The 24,371-nt window shown below is 37.0% G+C and overlaps 3 protein-coding genes across 5 annotated transcripts in view; 2 read left to right on the top strand and 1 right to left on the bottom strand.

Moving 5' to 3' along the window:
* The window catches only part of ptp4a3a (protein tyrosine phosphatase 4A3a), a 34,412-nt gene extending 31,627 nt beyond the window's left edge, over positions 1 to 2,785 (top strand). For both annotated transcript variants that reach the window (XM_058753647.1, XM_058753646.1), the window contains exons 5-6: positions 1,365 to 1,439; positions 1,794 to 2,785. In XM_058753647.1, the coding sequence (XP_058609630.1) occupies positions 1,365 to 1,439; positions 1,794 to 1,911 (193 nt within the window). In that variant the 3' untranslated portion in view covers positions 1,912 to 2,785. The remainder of the gene's footprint in view (positions 1 to 1,364; positions 1,440 to 1,793) is intronic.
* Positions 2,786 to 5,065: 2,280 nt separating this feature from the next.
* Positions 5,066 to 17,403, bottom strand: LOC131525270 (uncharacterized). 2 transcript variants are annotated; one of them, XM_058752661.1, is made up of 6 exons: positions 15,711 to 17,403; positions 8,986 to 9,177; positions 7,856 to 8,044; positions 6,222 to 7,737; positions 5,918 to 6,110; positions 5,066 to 5,531 (listed from the first exon to the last, which is right to left on the bottom strand). In XM_058752661.1, the coding sequence occupies exons 2-6, from the start codon at positions 9,164 to 9,166 to the stop codon at positions 5,295 to 5,297; spliced, it is 2,316 nt and encodes a 771-aa protein (XP_058608644.1). In that variant the 5' UTR covers positions 9,167 to 9,177; positions 15,711 to 17,403; the 3' UTR covers positions 5,066 to 5,294. The 2 variants fall into 2 exon arrangements, with proteins under 2 accessions (XP_058608644.1, XP_058608645.1); XM_058752662.1 differs by lacking the exon at positions 8,986 to 9,177 and having other exon boundaries at positions 15,711 to 17,401.
* Positions 17,404 to 19,390: 1,987 nt separating this feature from the next.
* Positions 19,391 to 22,603, top strand: LOC131525719 (C-type lectin domain family 4 member F-like). Its single transcript, XM_058753630.1, has 7 exons — positions 19,391 to 19,454; positions 19,947 to 20,003; positions 20,119 to 20,235; positions 20,412 to 20,501; positions 21,550 to 21,674; positions 21,860 to 21,966; positions 22,058 to 22,603. The coding sequence occupies exons 1-7, from the start codon at positions 19,391 to 19,393 to the stop codon at positions 22,200 to 22,202; spliced, it is 705 nt and encodes a 234-aa protein (XP_058609613.1). The 3' UTR covers positions 22,203 to 22,603.
* Positions 22,604 to 24,371: the final 1,768 nt, after the last annotated feature.

Raw genomic sequence — 24,371 nt, 5'->3', positions numbered from 1 at the left:
CAACACTCAACTTTTCTGAAATTGTTTTGTCACTTTGCCCTGAATCTTGACATTTAGTATTGTGAAACATTAGTATTGTATGATGAATTAACTCATTGTAATGCCTCTTTCCACTCATTTAAGAGCGAAAATGTGGCATTGCTCCATTAATCTGTTTTTCACTGTACAGTTTCTAAGACCTATCTGAGGTCATGGAACAATTGAGCTTTTCTAATGAGCAAATAAAGTTATGTGTGTGTTAGAGTTGCCAGGTTTGATACCACAATGAAAGCTAATATGCTTTAAAACACACTTTTAAAAAAAAAAATTAAATATTGACTACAATTGATATTGATAAACTATTAATATTAAAAGTGTAATACATTTTAATTTAAATGATTTAATTCTATTATATTTAATATTTTATTATTTAAAGTAAATTCAAACTTCAAGCGTTGCATTTGCTTAAATCTAGGGTAGGCAATTTCAGAGAGGCTAGCAATAGCAAGCTAGCTTTGAAAGCATATGATACCACTCTACCTCCAAATCACTCTCCAAAGCCACGCCTCCTCCAAAACACATGACCGCGCTCCGGCAGACCAGTGGCTAACCAGCGACACGATGAGAGACGGTGTCAGCGCTGTCAGATTACCTCATGTCTCGTTCACCAGTGAGAAAACATTATAATACGAAGAGCATAATATTACAATAATAACGCCTTCCATTCTCGCTCGTTCTGCAGTAACGTAATGAAACGCGCTGATGACGAATCAAGTCTGCGCGAACAGGGTTTGTGGAGGTATGCAAATACGTACGCTGACAGGCAGGCAGGACAGCCTATCGTAATGTTCGAACCGAATAATCTGATTGGTCGAAGGTTTAATGGTTCTACGCCTTCCACAGACAATATAAATACATTTAGAGCACTTAATGTGAAGAGACTTTCAACCAGCAGAGCAAAAACATTTTTTTAACCAAATCACCTACCCTGCCTTTAATAGAAAAACACTTGCAAGCTGCATGGCTTTGTTTTAATTATTTGTTAATATTTGTATATCTAACACCACAAATATTAACAAACAGAATTAAAACAATTGCATGTAGCTTGACAAGTATGTTTTAATTTAGTAAACTTACATGTGATACATGTGACAAATAAAAACAATAAAATAAAGATGCAAATGAAGTGTTCAGTCCTTGAAATGTTTTCTAAAGCACAAATGCAAAAAGTACAAAAAAACAGCTATTTTGACATTGCAAGTGTATGTGTCTAACAGTGTTTCTGTGAGAGATCTCTCGCGCACACACACACACACACATACAGCAGCATGTTTAAGTCAATGTCGCACCTCTCTCAAAATGTTTTTTTTCTTTCGTTTCTGCAGAGCTCCAGTACTTGTGGCCGTGGCACTGATTGAAAGTGGGATGAAGTATGAAGATGCCATCCAGTTCATCAGACAGTGCGTACATCTCTCTCTTGACTTCTTTCAAGAACCGCAGACCTTGAGCTCTTGACGTCAACTGCTGCATTCATACAAAGTGGATCTTTAACGCTAGTTCTCAGTCGCTTGCGCTTGCCAGAGTGCCTTTTGATAGCAAGGCCAAGCAGAAAGCTTTCGACATGCAAAAGATTCACAATTAACCCTTTAAGCTCCATCCCTTAGGTTAGAGTTTTATGTTCAATGCTATTTTAAGCCCGGTGTGGGCTAGAATGAAACGTGAGATTACCAGCCATTTTTATCTGCCTGGTTTCATTCGGTTGGAACGTAACGAATGTAAATCAACAAGCTAATGCTTATTTTCTATGTTCGCAGGAAGCGCAGGGGTGCAATAAACAGCAAGCAGCTGACGTATCTAGAGAAATATCGACCCAAACAGAGACTGCGCTACAAACACCCGCACATTTTCAAGAACAAGTGCTGCATCATGTGACTGCACCCTCACCCTGCTGTTCTGAACCGAGCTGAACCTGACGGACTGGGCCACAACTGATGCACTTTGCTGATTTGCTATTAAAATACGAACTTGATTCGGTCTGGATGAAAACCCCACTGGTGCCTAAAGTCCTCCTCACTCGGACTGTGGTGTGGATACTGCCATGGCTTTTCTGAGACTTGCGGCTCAGAGCTCTAAACGGCTCGATACGGTGAAGGCAACCTCTGACCTTTGACCCTGCACCAGGACTGACACCCCTAATCTTGCCTCAAATGATCGTGATTGTCTGAAAGAGCCAGACGGTGTGACATAATGTGAATCGTGGACAAAAGTTATGCTCTTTCTCACTCTCTCTTTTCTTTCTACCGCTTTCCTGCTCTGCTTGGCCAGGAGTGCGATTTTTAGACAACTGCGGTTCCTTTAACACGTTCAGTTTTCAGCACAAATCTTTTTACTGGTGACCTTTTCCATGATGCTTTTATGTTTTGTGAGCAAACGATGGTTAAATTGGACTAATGAAGGGCTCACGTGAAAGATATTTCTATTCGGGTGAGTGCCAGACACTAAACGGTTTCTACATGAAGTCTGATGAATTTAACAATGGATATGCTTATTATGCGTGTTTATGTGCTTAAACTCAAACCTTGTGTTTGCTGAAATGATTTTAATGTGTAAGGACTGCAGGGCTCCCTGGAGCCGATCTGTCTATGATACTTGTCTATTCAGGTCAACAGCGAGAAGATGGTGAAAAAAACGGCCCTATATGAACGAGTAATGAGACGAGACTGTGGTTTAAAGTTGTTTTTCTCTGTTTTTTTTAAGAACACACCTCCAGCTGCATAATACAAATAAAGGCTGTTGCAATCATGAATCAGGACTGTTTTTGTAATGGGGTGACCTCATAATGTGTAACAAGTTCACTGTTCAAATCAAAATATTGCCATACTGCCCTCTGCAGGACAAAGACTCAAAATGTTGTTCTTGACCAGAGATGCCCAAATTATGAATGGCCAAAAATCAAACTTTCCTCTGTGGGCTGAAGGTGAAAGTATAAACTATATTATAACTATAACTGTATTATATATTAAAATTTGAATTTTTAAATGTTTTTTTATTTTATCATTAAATGCAAAAATGCAACACAAATTTAAAAACAAAATTATAATAATAAAGATATGCTTCAATGGAATATTTGTTTTTTATTTAACATGGCCAGATGAAAGGTCATCAATTTGCACTGCTTTATTTGCATTAACACTAAGAAAAATGGTTCTTTGGGGAACCAAAAATGGCATTGCTGCTAAAACCTGCTTTTGGAACTTTTTTAAAGGGTGAATACTGCTTAACATCCATTACACGCCAAACATGCAACCATTCTGTACTTAAAACATTCATTTACGTGTTTTCAGTTCATTTAGAATGAAAAAACAAATTAGAATGCGAAATAAATTTCAAAACTTAATAAAAAAATCATTTTGCATCACATTTTCACTTTATATAGGCCTAATAATAATTCTATTAATAATCATGTATACATTTCAAATAAAAAACGAGACTCTTAAAGGGATAGTTTAACCCAAAAATGTAAATTGTGTCATCATTTACTCACCCTCAAGTAGTTCCAAACCTGTATGAATGTCTTTGTTCTGCCGAACACAAAGGAAGGTATTTTGAAGAATGTGGGAAACGGAGCAGTTCTGGGGCACCATTGACTTCCATAGTATTTTTTTTTTTCCTACTATGGAAGTCAATGGTGCCCCAAAACAGCCTGGTTACAAACTTTCTTCAAAATATCTTCCTTTGTGTTCGGCAGAACAAAGACATTCATACAGGTTTGGAACTACTTGAGGGTGAGTAAATGATGACACAATTTACATTTTTGGGTGAACTATCCCTTTAATGATCCATATGCTCCGGAACTACCCTGCTGATAGTGTTCAGGATGGAAAGTCCTCTAAACACATGAATATGAGCTGATCTGTACAATGAAAAATGATCAAAAATATTAAAATCCTAGTCATTAATTGACTGTCTAGCTAGCACATCAATGCCTTTATAGTGACTTTATATGAAAAAGTGTGCCTACTTTGAATGAAATCGTCAAATACTTTACTGTGACTGAGAAGAATGGAGATCAAGAATATACTAGCCATATCAAAGCAATGTAGCCTGGACATTGTAACCAAGCAAAAGTTGGCTTACATATACTTGCAAAATGAACAAAGCATGAATACAAGACAAGAGATAATGAGACCTAAAATTATTTTTGGTAAATTTACACACCGTAATATCAAGTCTAAACAACTGAAACCGGGATATAGTTACATCTTTGTCTAAATGTGTTTCTCAAAAGCGCCAGCAGATGGCAATATTGAACATGTCAGAATAAAGAGGTCGAGCATTATCACACATTAGACATTACACACATTGATAGCATTTTCACACGCTTTATTATTTTTATTTATTAATGTTTGTAATCCACTGACATAAGCATTAGAATATAATTATTTTCCATCACCATGTCCCTCCCTTATAGGGTCTCCGTATTACAGACCATACAACACAAATAACCAAATCTACTCAGTGATGCGCTTCTAAGGATGACTAATAATAATAATAATGTTCACAATAATGGACTAAACTGAGGTTCAGCGATTATTCAGAATAATGTCAATAAATACAAAAAACACCTGCATCTGCTAAATGAATTAATGTTATAAAACTGTTTTCTTTAAGGTCTTCTCTTTTACATTGCTTAGCTGAAGCAGACCCTTATGCTGACCTGGTCTGGAATCTAAAGACAAAACACATTGCAGGTGCACTTTGTTCGTTCCTTCACAAATCAAAAGATCAAAAGACTTAGGTGCCCAGCAATAAAGAGAGATTCATATCTTTATTCTTCATCATTTTTATTGTTCATATATTTATTAATATATTTGTTACAACATCAGCTTAAACAAAAAATGTGTTTAAGTGTAATGCAGTGTAACAAATGTAAATGAACCCATCTTCCTATGTCTATATACACACTGTAAAAAGTGATGTTAACTTAAAAAAAATTGAGGAAACCGGTTGCCTTAAAAATTTTAAGTAAATAATAATTTAAAAAAATAAGTTAATTGAATTATCAAGTTCACTTAACTTTTTTTTTATTATTATTATTTACTTAATAATTTTAAGGCAACGTGTTTCCTCAATTTTTTCAAGTTAAGTCAACTTATCACTTTTTACAGTGCAGGCCAGTGTTTCTGTTTCAGTTGCTGTTCAGTCCGTTCCTGATCCGAAGCCTCCAGAGTCCTCGCTTTTGTGTCATTTCAATAATCTGTTCTTGGGTTGATTTACAAGCCGTTATTCTACACATTACATGTTGACACTGGCCATCAACATCGAATTATGTGACTGATCTTCAGGGAAGTGCCTGGTATGTTCCGGGCTTTCGGGTTGATTTGAGGATGGTGCGCTGGACTGGCTCCGCTGGGTGCAGTATGCGGTTGCCGAGGAGGAGACGGACACAAATCAGAGCTGAACCGCACAGGTGTCACAGTGAGCAGAGGCAGAGATACATGCCTTTGCACACATGATATGCCTGTCAGATGTAGGCCATGCACCGCATTCACCTGTAGGCAGCACAACAACAACATTATTTACATGTTTTATATTATTATTTACATCTGACATATTATTAATGTTGTTTACATTATTAGAACGTTCTCAATATTAAAGAATTAGCAGAGTTCACACCACAGCTATAACGATAAAGGCACAGAGAAACGATATCGTTGGAATCACTTCCAGAATGATTTTTTCCAGCTGATAACGATACAATCAGAATCAATCCTACTATCACAATCTTGAGAATTTAAAGCGGCAGATGCATGTGCGCTTTATCGTCCTCTGGTGTGGACGCTTATATCGTTATCTTTATAGTTATTGTTCTTGGTGTGAACGGGGCTTTAGACTCAGTATTAATGCTTTAAGACCATTTTGTTGAATTCGTACTGACCTGTTGGTATAAATGGGCCGTCCGTGCGATGCACAGTCTGCGTGTCTCATCAGTGGATGCTTGCTTGGCGTCCCAGATTTTGTTCACAATCTGCTGGAAACGGTCAAATTTGCAGAGCTGAGAATGAACTTTTTTGAACTCCAGTCCGTCCCTTAAATTTCTGGTCGCCTTGAAATTTCCATCGAGCGTCTTCCTGTATAACATGAAATGAGCAAAAATGAGATAATTGTAAAATTATTTACCACAAAAACATATAATTAGTCTATAATCAAACAAACTGTTAGCCAAAGTTATTTTTTCTTACCTTAATTGCTTCATTTGGACATGTTTGATGTATCTCCGTATAAGACATCCAAGACGCAGCTCAACACTCTTAAGTGTCTGACTGACGGTTCCTCTGCACAGGTTGTACATTTCAGAGGAAATGTTGTTATTTTGAAAAGCTCGATCCAGCTGCTGGAGGTTGTTTTCTTGAGCTTTGATGTCAATTACGAATGATGGGTCTTTCATGCTTGCGTGAAGCAGTTTGTCACCGTCCTCCACGCTGTTCTTCATGTACTGCTCCTCGAAGCTGCCCGAGACTGCAGAATCATATTTGCGAGTGTCTGGCTTCTGAAGTGATGGCTTTACTTGAATCTGAATTTTGGGCAATTTCACAGACGAGGAAGGACAGGTGTGGACAGAAGACAGACTCTGGCGTTCTTCCACTGGCATAGCATAAACTTTTGTCTTCTCTACAGACTGTGAAATCTGAGGAAGAGCTGAAGATCTGACGAGGGACGGACGATGGAAGCTACGATGAAATGGACTCTGGAGGTCTTTCTGAACCATCGTCTCTTCAAATGATGTCTCTGTTCTCTCCATCGTCTCTGCATCAATTTTTGCTTCCTCCACAGACTGCGCAATCTGAGGAAGAGCTGAAGATCTGATGGGGGAAGGACGATGGAAGCTACGATGAAATGGACTCTGGAGGTCTTTCTGAACCATCGTCTCTTCAAATGATGTCTCTGTTCTCTCCATCGTCTCTGCATCAATTTTTGCTTCCTCCACAGACTGCGAAATCTGAGGAAGAGCAGAAGATCTGATGGGGGACGGACGATGGAAGTTCTGAGGAGATGCACTCTGGAGGTCTTTCTGAACCATCGTCTCTTCAAATGATGTCTCTGCTCTCTCCATTGTCTCTGCATCAACTTGTGTCTCTTCAAATGATGTGACGTTTGCTTTTTGCTCTATGGAAACTTTTGTCTCCTCGACAGATCGTGTGATCTTGGGGAGAGCAAAAGTCCTGGCAGGGGCAGGAGGAAATGGGCCATCAGCAGATGGACTCTTCTGGAGGTCTTTTGAAGCTGTGTCTGATGTTGCCACTGGTCTTTCTAGTGGCAACACTTCAACAGGCTCTTTGACCTGAGGGAAAGCAAAATCATCTGCCTTGGGTTTCACAGGAAAGGCAGGCAATTTTTGCACCTTCTGCTGCTGAACTGCAGATCCATTTTGGTGCACAGGAGAAACAAAGACGTCTCTGTTCACATCTTGAGCCACCTTGCTCTCTTTCTGAGGTGTCTTAAGAGTCTTCATTTCCAAGCAGTGATCTTGAAAAGCCTTGTAGAGGTTTTCAATGGTCGCTGCTGATAGTTTTAGTGCCTTGCTCGTGGCTGGACTGCAGGAGGTCGATTTGGTGATGCTATTCAACACGTTGACCAGGTTTGATGAGTACGTTGATGCAGCGGTTGAATTTGCCTTCAATTCTGCTACCGTGGGACAAGACGGCAGAGACTGGATGCTTTTAACTACTTTGGCATCCAGATCTTTTCCTGGTTTACCTGAAAACAAACACATTTTACACTGTAAGCTACCCTGACACAGCATTTAGATCACATTGCAAACAAAGCGATTCAAATATGCTTTTTAATGAATGATGGTGTGTGTACGTTAACTTACCTTTTGTCTTTACACTCAGAACTTTTTTAGATGCAACCTCCTGCATTTTTCTGAAGTTCTCTCGAAGGCGGCTCACGTTGTAAGCCATATTGGCCTGGAACTCGTCGATGGTCTTCTGCAAGTCCTCCAGCCACTCCATGTTGACCATGGATTTCTCCACTTTTTCAATCTCCCATTGTAGCGATTCCTCTGGAAGAAGTAAGACATAAGTATCATTAACTGTTAAGAACAATTAGATTATATTGAAAAGCACATTAATATATGGGTTAGGGTAGCACAATTAATCAAATAACACTGAAATCGTGAATTGACGAATCTCAAACGCTGCCATTTAATTAAATATACGCGCAGCTTGTTTCAAAGTGAAGCGCAGATCTCATCTCTGCATCTGCTACGAATTTGGGGCTTTAGAGTAAATCTGTAAATGCATTATGCACCATCCATCTTCCCATACCTGAAACGCTTATAAACTGTAAAAAAAAGAAAAAAAAAAGAAGCTGATCCAACTTAAAATTTTAAGGCAACCAGCTTCAGCAGATTTTTGAGTTTTCTCAACTTGTCGTTTTAAGTTTATACAACAAAAATTTGAGAATCTCCCACAAAAATAAGTTGAGCAAACTCAAAAATCTGCTGAAGCTGGTTGCCTTAAAATTTGAAATTGGCTTAACTTTTTTTTTAACATTTTTTTACAGTGTATAGTTATCAACAAAAGAGAAGTTTTAAGGGCTCTCTATGGCTTTCCGTCAAAAATGAAGGTTTAAGGTTGATTGTTTAATGTTTGAAAATTAAGAAATAAGCCATGAATATTATTACACTAAAATTATTAATATTTCTTCTATTATTTTTATTTTACTAGCATTTTCCCCCCCTAATATAATAATGCAATAACACAAATTTCATATTAGGCTATAATATGTATTATATAATAATATGTATATGTATACAATATGTATAATAATACATAATAATTATTATTATTTTATAGTCATGTTGATATATAAGTAATCACAACATTTTATCCAAATGTTGCTGCCCTACAAACAAGCACAGGAATCATGTGCTCAGCAGTGCTCTGAGTTCTGAACTACATAAGTTATGCATAAATGTATAACTAAAAACAAATTACTAACGTATAGAGTTAAATCGCTCCAGCAGTGACTGAAACTCCTCCTGGCGCTCTCGGGCTCTGTACTGAAGGTCCGAGATTTTGTTCAGCAGCAGTTGGTGTTCCACAAGCCTGTCAGTGTGACTGGAGGAACCTTCCTCATCGGATGAGTCGAGAGATGTGTTCCTCAGCGACATCTCTGACATTTCATCCACAACTGAGGATGATGATGATGATGAAGATGAAGATGGAGAAGATGGTGTATTTTTGTTAAAAGCCATCTCTGATCCTATATGAGCACTCTTCATATTCTACAGAGTAGGCTACTAAGACTTTCAACAATTCTTGTTTACACAGTTCTGGGAGTGTTCACAGATCTCTCATGAGCTGTTTGATAGGCTATTATCAAACTGAATTTCTGGTCTTTTATGAGAAGATGATTCAGCAGAATTGTCACTCGTTTAGAGAGATATTCACTCAGTGTTCACTGATATTACTCGCATAGCAAGGGACTATAATAATGAATATAGAATAACGTTCCAATTCCAAATAAGGTATTACAGTGGCCCAGTGTGACGTCATCATCGAACGTTCCATAGTGACGGGTCTGAGTTACCATGGCAACCGGGGACGCGAAACAACTGTAAAGCTTCCCTGCCGCCATTTGGGGATTTTAAATTAACAGGAAATCATCTAATTTTTATAGCTAACGTCTCCCTGTACTGTACACCTACAACGCGAACTTCATGAGCAGGTAAAGTAGCTAGTTCTTTAAAGTCGCGGATTTTACCTACTTAATTTAAAGCGTGAGCGAATTATGTTCATCTTCATGAGCGACATCAGTGGACAGACGAGACATTATAAATAGCCTATTGCAAATGTCAAATGTCCTTTTAAAATCTGAATAGGCCTACTCCCAGGTCTTAAATACGGCAAAGCGCAGTGCCCTTAACACATCTCGAATACCGCCAAAGAGTAAAGAAAAGACCAAGAGGCGAAACTGTAGTGTTTTTAGGGTAACCGCCACACCGCAGTAAAGATAGTTTGCGGTTCGATATTCAGATTTCTTTTGGCTATTAATACGCAGTGCGCTGTCATAGACACGCAAATAATACTGAATGACATTCTCCATGATTTGTGAATTCAGTTTACAGTGTCCTCCGGGCCGAAATCGGGGGTTTTTTTCGTAGGGATCCTTAATTTTATAATGGCTATAGCTCCAAAAATTGGACACTTGGAAGACTGAAAACGGTGTCATCTTCACCAGCTTGATCTGTGAATTTTTTCACAGAAAAGCTTTTGTCCACAGACCCCTTGGTAAGTCCGCTATAAGGAAAGTGAAAGATAGGCGTTCTTCATGTTTAAACGTCTACTGCCAAATAAACACGCAGATGGCTGGAATAAAATTATTGTTTTAGCTCGAGTTCCATTTGTGAAAACTTTCACAATCGCATTTTATCGCGTGGCAGTGTTTCTCTTGCTCTGGCCCCTTTTCTTGTATAACAATGTTATATGGCGCTATTGAATAACGGGTCATAATTCTAAAAATATAGTCTAAATGTTTTTAGCCAAAACATATATGAAATATATGTTGCAAACAAGGAAGCTGAATGAAAAATATTTGGTTAATAAAATACATATATTTAGTTTCAACCTTTACATACCAAAGCATATTTCTAAATTGGGTTTTCAGGGCAAGAAAATGCATTTTGTTGGACTGTCAAATGCTTTTAAATATATATATTTCTGTATTTAAAATACATTTTCAAAAATATACAAAAAATAAAATAAATGGCCCAAGACGTATTGGTAGAAAATATATTTAAGTAATTTTTTTTTTAAATTTAAAAATATATTAATTACATATTATATATTAATATATTTATTATTATATATTTGATGTATGTATTATTTACCTAAATATAGGTAAATATATGTTATTTAAGGCAATATAGCATTTTTCTTTTACATTTTTGTATGTTTTTATTTAAATGTATTTAAAATGTAAAAATATATTTTCAAAGATATACAAATTTGGGTCAGCTGACCCTACTCTGAGTCATGTACATCACTATTGTGATCTGTGACAACTTTCACAGTTCAGTACGGGTCAGCTGACCCTTCCTGGGTCACTAACATCACTATTCTGATCTGTGAAAACTTTCTGAGGTAGTACGGGTCAGCTGACCCTACCCTGGGTCACTAACATCACTATTCTGATCTGTGAAAACTTTCACAATTCAGTGCGGGTCAGCTGACCCTACCCTGGGTCACTAACATCACTATTCTGATCTGTGAAAACCTTCTGAGGTAAGTACGGGTCAGCTGACCCTTCCTGGGTCACTAACATCACTATTCTGATCTGTGAAAACTTTCACAGTTCAGCACGGGTCAGCTGACCCTTCCTTGGGTCACTAACATCACTATTCTGACCTGTGAAAACTTTCTGAGGTAGTACGGGTCAGCTGACCCTTCCTGGGTCACTAACATCACTATTCTGACCTGTGAAAACTTTCACAGTTCAGTGCACGGGTCAGCTGACCCTTCCTGGGTCACTAACATCACTATTCTGATCTGTGAAAACTTTCACAGTTCAGCACGGGTCAGCTGACCCTTCCTGGCTCACTAACATCACTATTCTGATCTGTGAAAACTTTCTGAGGTAAGCACGGGTCAGCTGACCCTACCCTGGGTCACTAACATTACTATTCTGATCTGTGAAAACTTTCTGAGGTAAGCACGGGTCAGCTGACCCTACCCTGGGTCACTAACATTACTATTCTGATCTGTGAAAACTTTCTGAGGTAATGCGTGTCAGCTGACCCTTCCCTAGGTCACTAACATCACTATTCTGATCTGTGAAAACTTTGTGAGGTAAGTGCGGGTCAGCTGACCCTTCTCTGTCGCTAACATCACTATTCTGATCTGTGAAAACTTTCACAGTTCAGTACGGGTCAGCTGACCCTTCCCTGGGTCACTAACTTCACTATTCTGAACTGTGAAAACGTTCTGAGATAAGTACGGGTCAGCTGACCCTTCTCTGGGTCACTAACATCACTATTCTGATCTATGAAAACTTTCACAGTTCAGTATGGGTCAGCTGACCCTTCCCTGGGTCACTAACATCACTATTCAGATCTGTGAAAACTGTGAAAACTTTCTGACGCAGGGAAACTCAGCTGACCCGTACTGAACTGTGAAAGTTTTCATAGATCAGAATAGTGATGTTAGTGACCCAGAGAAGGGTCAGCTGACATGTACTTACCTCAGAAAGTTTTCACAGATCAGAATAGTGAAGTTAGTGACCCAGGAAGGGTCAGCTGACCCGCATTTCACCTCAGAAAGTTTTCACAGATTAGAATAGTGATGTTAGTGACCCAGGGAAGGGTCAGCTGACCTGCACTTATCTCAGAAAGTTTTCACAGATCAGAATAGTGATGTTAGTGACCCAGGGTATGGTCAGCTGACCCGCACTTACCTCAGAAAGTTTTCACAGATCAGAATAGTGATGTTAGTGTCCCAGAGAAGGGTCAGCTGACATGTACTTACCTCAGAAAGTTTTCACAGATCAGAATAGTGATGTTAGTGACCCAGAGAAGGGTCAGCTGACACGTACTTACCTCAGAAAGTTTTCACAGATCAGAATAGTGATGTTAGTGACCCAGAGAAGGGTCAGCTGACCCGTACTGATCTCAGAAAGTTTTCACAGTTTTCACAGATCAGAATAGTGATGTTAGTGACCCAGAGAAGGGTCAGCTGACCCGTACTTATCTCAGAAAGTTTTCACAGTTTTCACAGATCAGAATAGTGATGTTAGTGACCCAGGGAAGGGTCAGCTGACCCGTACTGAACTGTGAAAGTTTTCACAGATCAGAATAGTGATGTTAGTGACCCAGGGAAGGGTCAGCTGACCCGTACTTACCTCAGAACGTTTTCACAGATCAGAATAGTGATGTTAGTGACCCAGGAAGGGTCAGCTGACCCGCACTTACCTCAGAAAGTTTTCACAGATCAGAATAGTGATGTTAGTGACCCAGGGTATGGTCAGCTGACCCGTACTTACCTCAGAAAGTTTTCACAGATCAGAATAGTGATGTTAGTGACCCAGAGAAGGGTCAGCTGACCCGTACTGATCTCAGAAAGTTTTCACAGTTTTCACAGATCAGAATAGTGATGTTAGTGACCCAGAGAAGGGTCAGCTGACCGTACTTATCTCAGAAAGTTTTCACAGTTTTCACAGATCAGAATAGTGATGTTAGTGACCCAGAGAAGGGTCAGCTGACACGCATTTACCTCAGAAAGTTTTCACAGATCAGAATAGTGATGTTAGTGACCCAGAGAAGGGTCAGCTGACCCGTACTGATCTCAGAAAGTTTTCACAGTTTTCACAGATCAGAATAGTGATGTTAGTGACCCAGAGAAGGGTCAGCTGACCCGTACTTATCTCAGAAAGTTTTCACAGTTTTCACAGATCAGAATAGTGATGTTAGTGACCCAGGGAAGGGTCAGCTGACCGTACTGAACTGTGAAAGTTTTCACAGATCAGAATAGTGATGTTAGTGACCCAGGAAGGGTCAGCTGACCCGTACTTACCTCAGAAAGTTTTCACAGATCAGAATAGTGATGTTAGTGACCCAGGGAAGGGTCAGCTGACCCGTACTTACCTCAGAAAGTTTTCACAGATCAGAATAGTGATGTTAGTGACCCAGGGTATGGTCAGCTGACCCGTACTTACCTCAGAAAGTTTTCACAGATCAGAATAGTGATGTTAGTGACCCAGAGAAGGGTCAGCTGACCCGTACTGATCTCAGAAAGTTTTCACAGTTTTCACAGATCAGAATAGTGATGTTAGTGACCCAGAGAAGGGTCAGCTGACCCGTACTTATCTCAGAAAGTTTTCACAGTTTTCACAGATCAGAATAGTGATGTTAGTGACCCAGGGAAGGGTCAGCTGACCCGTACTGAACTGTGAAAGTTTTCACAGATCAGAATAGTGATGTTAGTGACCTAGGGTAGGGTCAGCTGACCCGTACTTACCTCAGAAAGTTTTCACTGATCAGAATAGTGATGTACATGACTCAGAGGAGGGTCAGCTGACCCAAATTTGTATATCTTTGAAAATATATTTTTACATTTTAAATACATTTAAATAAAAAGCATACAAAAAAATGTAAAAAGAAAAATTGCTATATTGCCTTAAATAACATATATTTACCTATATGGTAAATAATACATACAGCAAATATACAATAATAAATATATATTAAATATATAATATATTATTTAAAAATATATTTTTTAATTAAAAAAATATATTTACTTAAATATATTTTCTACCAATACGTCTTGGGCCATTTATTTTATTTTTTTAATATATTTTTGAAAATGTATTTTAAATACAGAAATATATATGTTTAAAAGCATTTGACAGTCCAACAAAATGCATTTTCTTGCTCCTGAAAAACCCATTTAGAAATATGCTTTGGTATGTAAAAGTTGAAACTAAATATATTTATTTTATTAACAAAATATTTTTCATTCAGCTTCCTTGTTTGCAACATATATTTCATATATGTTTTTGGCTAAAAAACATTTAGACTATATTTTTAGAATTATGACCCGTTATTCAATAGCGCCATATAACATTGTTATACAAGAAAAGGGGCCAGAGCAAAGAGAAACACTGCCACGCGATAAAATGCGATTGTGAAAGTTTTCACAAATGGAACTCGAGCTAAAACAATAATTTTTATTCCAGCCATCTGCGTGTTTATTTGGCAGTAGACGTTTAAACATGAAGAACGCCTATCTTTCACTTTCCTTATAGCGGACTTACCAAGGGGTCTGTGGACAAAAGCTTTTCTGTGAAAAAATTCACAGATCAAGCTGGTGAAGATGACACCGTTTTCAGTCTTCCAAGTGTCCAATTTTTGGAGCTATAGCCATTATAAAATTAAGGATCCCTACGAAAAAAAAACCCGATTTCGGCCCGGAGGACACTGTAAACTGAATTCACAAATCATGGAGAATGTCATTCAGTATTATTTGCGTGTCTATGACAGCGCACTGCGTATTAATAGCCAAAAGAAATCTGAATATCGAACCGCAAACTATCTTTACTGCGGTAACCGCCACTAGCAAAAACTCCAACCGGACAACAGCACAGATACACAGAAATAGACCAAATAACAACGAAAGAGAAGTCAAAGTGCAATAAAAGAACGCAATGTTAGGCAATCCAAATAATCACAATCAAAAGCCAATCAAAAACTATCAGTGTGACAGTAAAAATCTTGGCTTTCATCGTTTCCCCAAAGACCCTGACAGGTAATTATTCACAAAAGTGTAAAAATATTGTGTGTTTTGAAGTGAGACGCAGCGCTATCTTATTCACCTGCTAACTTTAGCCCTATTCGGACGGGACTAGTTTTCTAAACTACGTTTGAGTTTCGATTCTAATCACCTGAAGTCTGCGATTTTCATGTACCAATTCGGTCACGCGCTCCGTATGCGTGCATTGCGTGTCATTCGGATTGATTACCATTAGTATAACAGTTTTACTACAAATACCATGGTGAAGCTATATGGCTAGTATAGCAAAACCATGTTAATGTGTGGTTGCTTTAGTTTTACTTTAGTTATTTATTTGTAGTAAACCCGTGTTTAATTTTCATAAAGGTGCATATGTAATTAAAACATTATGTAATTGAGTGCGGAAATGAACGTAAAATAAACGTGCAGTAATTTTACCTGATGCAGATATTACAATAGCCAGCCTGAATGGTTTACGTAATCTGACTCTTGCTTTTATTCATTTTTGTAATTTATTTACTTATTTTTTCCTTGCCGGGAGGCAAATATATCAAACATGAGCGCGGTAAGAGTGTCTATGGTAATTCACGTTGGCCAAAACACACAAGGAAACGCGTTGTGAAAAAAAATCTCACCGGCAATCACAGACATCGCATTCGGACGGGATTAGTTTTCTCAGAGGATCACTGAGTTTGCTGAAAAACAGTAGGTAATTTGCTCTGGAATTATTACAGAGGTTGTGTGAGAAAAACACAGACATGGCAGATTCGGACGGGATTAAAATCACCAAGTACGTCTGTGAAACACACATTTCTCTAACGACCCCCTGTAAAACTAGTCCCGTCCGAATAGGGCTTTTAACTGTATTTAGTCTAGTAGTAAACTTAATTTCTTAACTGCAGGTCCATAGAAAACATAATAATGATTTATATGGATATGTCTAGTAATGAGCTTATGCAACTTTACACATTTACAATTACTATATTATTATTTACTATTACTCCACTAGGTCTGAAATATATATTGTACATTTTAATCCCCTGGAACACACTACAAACATGATGATCTAGATTAGAACATGATGCATTGCTGTGTCTCTGTCATAATAGCCTAATTAAACAACTTTGGAGAAAGTGGCTGTACCTGTTTGTTTGTTTGTTTTTTCAGTCTTCCTTTAATGGACATTAATATAAGACAATACTGCAAAAACAGTTTACTGTCAGGCTGTTATATTCCTGTTATATATTTATTGTCAACCATTCCTAATTTTTCTGTCATTAATTTAAAGCTGCAGTCCATAACTTCTTTAAAAAAAATGTCCAAAATAAATATTTGAGCAAGTACATAACCAGCCAGTGTTCAAAACTATCGCCTTACTTTAGCCCGATTCACAGCGGTTATCTTATAATAATGTATTCTAACTTGAGTGGTAAGGGTAGGTTTTCGCGGGAAATTCGAGCATGGCACTGCATCATTACGTCACGTCTATAAACAAAAATAAGTTTTCCAGGCTAGTAACTATATCGCATGTGAGGATCCTGCAGGTGACGGATCGTTTATAGCCTTTTCTCACAGCAGCTGGAATAATTAAATGTAAAAAAAAAATTGTTGTTGGCGGATTGTAAGGATTATGTGAAACTCATGTGAATGAAATTAAATTATATTCCAGGTTTAAATGTGCTTCTGATTACAGATAGCCTGGGATTACACAAGACTTGTATTTTAAAGAGAACCAGTTCGAAGGGAGCATAGTTTGCTTTTTGGGTTAAAATAATTTCTTGGTATGAAATTCGAATGGCATGACAATTAGATATTAGACTGTACAGTAATTGAAATCTACACGCTAATACACACTATACTCATAGTCACGCAATGCTGATTTTGTTAACATTAATAATTTGAGAATAAAGTATAACAATACTAATTTGCCCGGTTAGATGTGATATGAGCTAAACGATTGTTACACTTAATCACCATTAGCGCGATTTATTGTAATGCTTTTTTCCTCAGTTGGTCAGAACAAAGTGGCAGACTTGTTACTTACTTGTTCAGATGGCAATATACGGTGGAAATTCTTATTTAGGTCATATATTCCAAGAACCTTTGATTAAGAAGTACAGGCTTCACAGACTGACAGCCAAACATTCACCTCAAATATTACCGTATTGAACCGAATATAAGACGATGTTTTTTTCTTGGAAATACACCTGAAAAAAGTAAAATTTCACAATAAGATTTCACTTCTACTGATAATACAATTTTGGTAGGCTACTATGAGATGGATAGCCTAAATGTATAATTCATATGGGCTACCTGTTATTTTTATGGTATATCAAAAAGTGTATATTTTTAAATGTCATTGTTGATAATGGTACATTTTACCAGTATTTACCATACTTTCAAAACAAAAATGTTTATACAGTACAGGGCTGTAGGTTATTATAACTAATTAAAAGCTAATCAAATAAATACATAAAAATAGTAGGCTAAATATAGCCTATTTAATATTTATATATTTACTAATTTTGAAAAGCTGATTTCGCTGGAAAAATGATTAATTGAATTTACTACTTTTTTTTTAAGGAAAGTGGTTGCAATCACTTTATTTTAGCTATATTTAAATAAACAAATTTAGTTGACTAACTTTCGACATTTTTTATTTAAATGTAGCTAAAATAAATGGTAATAGATAAAAAAAAAAATTTCAGGGTACATAAATCTTTCATATTACGCCTACATTAGACCTTTTTAATTGAATAACTTATGGCAAAATATATATATATATATATTTCCTAAAAAGATTCAGAAACCGCGGTCGTTTTCTAGTCAGCCCGTCCAATCACAGCTGAGCTGAGCTTCACTCAAAGAGTCACGAAAAGGAAAAGGTAAGCATTTCAAGCTTCTTTATGCCTATTAAAGTACTTTTGAACGTTTATGATGTATTTTCGTATCTTATTTTAACCAGCTCAGCAACAATAATGCAAAGAGGAACTAACACACCATTACATCAAAGTTATCAACGGCAAGTGTTAAATATGCAGTGTTTTACACCACAGTTTGTCAGTGGGAAAAAAAAATGTATATATATATTGTGATTTTGTTTTGTGATTTTCTTTCTCAGTCACACAGTCCGGTGATTTTTTCAGTTTGCCTTTGATTCAGAGTCATTATGATTCAGAAGAATAGAGTCTTGAAAGTTCTAGTTCTAGTAGGCTTTCTTAATATGGATTACAAAAAAGGTCTTGTGTGTTATATTTCCACTTGCACTTATCTGAAAGTTGCTTTGGGTTTGTATAAACTTGATTTATTATTTATATTTATTTGTATGTTTTATTAATGAAAAACCCAATTCAATTCAAGCTCAAGAACATTCAGCTGATACACCCCTGAAAGTTTTCCCCAATTAAATCCAGTTGACCGACAGCTCTGGAAGACATGTTGTGAAAATTACTACAAGTTTTTGAAAAATACTACAGGGTTTTAATTGGGCACATTCCCTACTGAATAAACACTACTCTGATCCTTCACACCTTTATTTATGAAAATTTAAATATGTCTTTCCACACAAGGCTTAATTTTATGATTTGTGACACATACTAACACTTTTTTTTTTTAATGCATTTAGAAAAAGGAGCCTGGCCAGGTGCAGAAGGCAGCAGTCCCCATCACTGCTGTCGAGGAGGAAGAGGAAATGTCATGAGGAACTCACTGGGTGCTTTGATTGTCTTTGAAGACGAAGTGGTGATGTCAACCAAGTCTAGGCTCAGTGCGCCGCTGCTGCTTTTGCACTTTATGCCCTTATTTAGAGTACACTGACTTCTCAAAGCAGCTTTACAGAAAATGCATGTGTCTACATTACAATTTAGGCTGATCTGTACTATAAATACTATACTTGTCAACTTGAATAGTGTTGTATCATGTGATTTATAGTGATACTACATGGGTGTACTCACTTCTGTTGCATATTGTATGTTTGACTAATAAACTAGAAGCAATATTGATGTGACATACTGATACAATTCCTCACTGCTAATCATGATGTTCATTCTATTAGGTAGTATGGGTTTAATACAGGATATTTACAGTCTGATGTAGTAAAAAGAAAAAGTTGTTTGAACATGCCCTCTGACCTTACCTCTTTTACTTTAACATATGCTGTTCTTGCGGAGTCTCCACACACAAGTACATCTGATGTGTGAGCGGCCATCAGGCACAAATTTAACAAAAAGCAATTCTTTATAGAATTGCAATATTTTTTGGACATGTATCATTTAAAATTGTTTTGTTTAATTGTATTTATTTTACATGTTTGAAATAAAGTCTCAAAAACAAAAAATCAAATTCAGCAAAAAAGTGAAGTTTGTGTGTTGCTGCTGTTACAGAATGTTTTTTTTTTCATGTTTGTTTCTTTCAGCGTTCTTTTTATTTAAAAACATGGTTGGTGCATTTTATGTTTTGCAATGCTAAAACCATTTGAGATTTGAATAAACACTGTTTGAATTGTTAATAATGTGTGTCTGTCTGTCATTGAAGTTATGTATTTATTGTAATGACCTTAAAATGTGGATTCAGCATTGAGGAAAAATTAAGACATTTTAAATGCTTTTACATTTCACCTGCTTTTCTTTACAAAATTGTTACTTTTTACATTTTTAAAGGTCTTCTCTTTTACAGACCGGTATGCTTATGGAAACAGTGATGACCTGGACTGGGATCCAAAAGACACTGCAGGTGCCTCTCAATGCTAGAATATGACTCTTAAATTGATTTCAAGTGACCAAAATGTTGAGGTGTTCAGACAGAGACATTCATATATGAATAATAGACCTGCCCTGGGTGTTTACAGATGCATCTGAACACACATTCTCATCTAGGAAAGAGAAAGATCCGTCCTGTAAGGCAGTTCTTCTGGCTGTCCTTAGTATCTCTCTGCTAGTGGCTCTGTGTGTTCTGGGAATTCTCTGTGAGTACACAATATCTTAACACTTATGATGGTGCACAGCACACATTGTCCAACATTCATTTATACATACAAGGCACAATTTGCTGTATATTGTGCAGCAGCATATAACTCACATCATAAGCATGGCATATTTTATGTATACACCAGTACACTTTTATATGATATTCTCACTTCAGATTCCAAACTACTGAGGTCGTCTGATTTGTTAAAAGAGCAGAGCAGAAATGCTGCAGTCGACATTGAAATACAGGAGCAGAACGCCACAGGTGAGGAGACATTATTAATGACATTGTTTGCAGTGAATGACTGTAGAAAGGGGACTTGTGTGTGAATTCATTGACTGTTACACCCATGTGTCACATGTGCTGCTACAGGACAGAAACTCTACTGTCTTTTACTCTTTGTGTTGCACTTTCGTAACATTTTCTATTTAGTTTTTTGTTTGTTTGTTCATTTATTTTGTTAACCTAAAAAAATTGCTGTTCAATGGTTTGGGGTGACAGTAAGGACAGTAAAGAAATGTATAATGTTACAAAATATTTCTAAATAAATGCTGTGCTTTTGAACTTTGTGTTCATCAAAGAACTCTAAAAATGTATTGAAGTTTACACAAAAACAATTTTCATCATTGATAATAATCAGAAAGGTTTCTGAAGGATTGACACTGAGGACTGGAGTAATGATGCTGGAAATTCAGCTTTGATCACAGGAATAAATTACATTTTAAAATATGTTACAATTGAAAACACTTATTTTAAATTGTAATAATATTTCACAATATTATTGCTTTGCTGTATTTTTGATCAAAGAAATGCAGCCTTGGTGAATATAAAAGAGTTCTTTAAAAACATTTTTTTTTACTGACCTCAAACTTTTGAACTGTAGTTTATTCATAGTTCAATGAATAAACTGATGCAAGTAAGTAAGTTTTATATAGGTGAACTATTTCTATAAAATTCCCTAAATATCCATGAGCAGTGAAGGCTACGAGAGGAAGTAACACACACCTGCTGTTTTCACAATTCAAGTTGCTAAAGCACAGAAGTACTGATGCCAAAGTACTGACTTTAGCCGTCTTTGGGGTTTGTTTGTTTTTTCTCCCATCTGCAGATATTATTTGAGGAAGAGAAACTCTTTGGTTGGATACTGTAACCATCCTACTGCAGTGATCTGTATTAAGTCACTTAGGGGTCACTTAGGTTATATGCTCAAGCAATCGGCAAACAAATGCTCTCTTGAAGTGCATACATTCATGTTAGATGTTATGCATCCATAGATTATTTCACTAATATGTATGAAACTTTTCTTGCACAGACGGAACATTTGGGAGGAGAAAGTACTACTATTTCTCTTCAGAAAAACTAAACTGGATGGAAAGTCGAGATTACTGTATGAAAACAGGAGGTCAGCTGGTCACAATTACAGGCAAAGATGATCAGGTAAGTGTACAGTATATTTGTGTGTTTTTAGATTTAAAAACAACTCTTGGTGAGTAAAAGGTGAAAGAAAATCAACAAGTTTTGTATTTTTGGCCAACCCCATAACCAAAATAACTATTAAAAACACACATGGACACAATTACATATCACATCTCATGAACCTGTCTTATTGTGTCCTTTTCCAGAATAATTTGGCCTCAAAGCTGAATGAGCCGCATTGGATTGGACTACATGATTTGTACACTGAAGGACACTGGATGTGGGTGGACAACACAACTCTCTCAGGAGAAGCGTAAGAGTTTGAGTTCATTCACTTTAGCCAGCATAAATGCATCTTTTCCATGTTGTTGAGCTACATTTTAATATCTGTATTGCTTTGACAGGTTCTGGCATAAAAGGACAACTGGTCTGTCTGAACCTGATAACTGGACACAGGAGGACTCAGATGGAGAAGACTGTGCTTGTCTGGAAAGTGAATGGTTTGATGCTTCATGCTCACAACTAAAAATGTTTATCTGTGAAAAGTAAAATTGATAGCATGGTGCACTATATCAACACACACACATATACACACACATCATTCAAAAGATTGGGATCAATACGATTTCTTTCTACAGACATTAAAACCTTTACTTAGGAAGAATGCATTAAATTGATCAAAAGTGACATTAAAGGCTTTTTATATTGTTACAAAAACGAACTTTCTATTCATCAAAGAATCATGAAAAACTGTACCAAAGTTTCCACAAAAATATGAAGTGGCACAACTGTTTCTTGAGCAGCATATTAGAATGATTTCTGACATAAACTGAGTGTGAACTAACTCCAGGGTAAGGCTAAAAGCAGCCAAATGTATTAAACATCATAAACCCATCTTTTTAGGCAAGAATCAGACATGGGTTTCATGTAGGGTAATAAAATGTGTTTAATGGGACTGAATTTGTATTGAATGTGATTACAATTTAATAAAAACATTAAAAATGTATAATATAACGTTTCCAACATTAGAAATTGATGATTATGTTTCCTTTCCATGGCCTATATAAAAGTATATAAATCCTTATATAAAGTAACATTATCACTAACTTTGACCTATTGCGATTTAAGCACTCTCAAAAAACAAAAAACAAAAAAAACACCATCTTATAATCACTGAGGCTGTATACACTGTGAAATGAATCTCTTACTTGCATATACGTACATCTGCGCTTTGTTGTTTATGATGAGAGAATTCGCCAGAGTCCAGAATTCAGTCACCGAACGCTCACGCACTCAACAAAACTAATGAGTTTCAGTGAGGTTCGGTAGAGGGGCACCGATAATCCTCTCAGCAGTCCTGACTGTCCGTTGTAGTCTTCTGATGTCTGTTTTGGTATCAGAGCCAAACCAAACAGTTATAGATGAACACAGGACAGACTCGATGATGGCAGAGTAGAACTGTTTCAGCAGCTCCTGTGGCAGGTTGAAACTTCAGGAGCTTGACAGAGGGGTCTTTAGATGTGCAGTCATTTGTGGAGAGGGAGAAGAGCAGTGGGGAGAGAACACATCCCTGAGAGGCACCAGTGCTGATGGTGAGAGTCTTGGATGTGAGTTTGCCCAGCCTGCCCAGACGCGTCAACCTGCTCTGGCACATAGATATATACATAGATTCCTCATTAGCGACGGTTTCTATGGGCCGCGATACGCAAGGATCTACGTATATATCCATGTATATATATATATATATGTTCCAGAGCCGTTGACGTGTCACACGCCGGATGTTGTGGATGATGGTTGGACCTTGCGGTGTATCAGAGGTAAAAAATTATATAAGGGTGATTCTTAGACTATGGGCACTTCTATGTTCTTTGGTCATATTTTTAAAAATACATATAATTTTGGACAAATTCCTCTTTCTTTGTCAAACTAACAATAAAACCACCCAAAACTTTTTACTACCTTTCTATTATGATTTTTTCATACTTTTCAAACTCCTTATAGGTATCAAAATCACTGTTTTCTCCTTATCTCACACCCAGACTTTTAAACTTCAGCAATGAAAATACAGTTTAAAAATATGATTTATCTGGTAACTATTAATGTACTGTAGAGGATTTTTATTGATATTAATCAGAACTACTCAGACATAATCAAGGTGAATTTTGCCTATAAGGTATCTGTTGAATCTTCCAATATATTCTGAAGGCCTTTGTGTCAAAATGTGTACGTGGCAAAGCACATCTGGAAGAAATGAGGAGGGGGCTTTCTCCCCCTTACCATAACAAATTCTAGAGGGTCTCTTCTCCTCTGGGACAGATAGAATTACATACACAAGTGAAATGTATGCAAATTACTTAACATTAGAATCCGCCTTAAATGGCTTGTATATAAACCAGAGACAAAGGACAGTCGAGAAGCGTTTCTGAAGAGAGAGCTTCGGTTTTATTTCGGCCGAATAAAATCTAATTTTTCTAGCATCAAAACTCCAAGTCTTTGTTTCATTCTTCGAACTGCGGGGCGCGACACTTCAGTACCTGAATTAAGCACTAGTAAAATGATTAAAATACATTGTAGTATTTAATGTGAGACCACTTTTTATACAAAATATAGCTGTCACACAGTATTGGTGTCATTTCCACCACAACACTGTAATGTCCCTTTAAAAAGTTTGTGTGAAAGATTGTTTAGGTGGTTTCTATGGAAATGTTAGGTGACATC

This window comes from Onychostoma macrolepis, chromosome 19, assembly GCF_012432095.1.
Source record: "Onychostoma macrolepis isolate SWU-2019 chromosome 19, ASM1243209v1, whole genome shotgun sequence".
In the NCBI taxonomy this organism is placed as follows: Eukaryota; Metazoa; Chordata; class Actinopteri; order Cypriniformes; family Cyprinidae; genus Onychostoma; species Onychostoma macrolepis.
The sequence above is the reverse complement of the archived record's forward strand: the minus strand, read 5'-3'. Positions and strand labels throughout refer to the sequence as shown.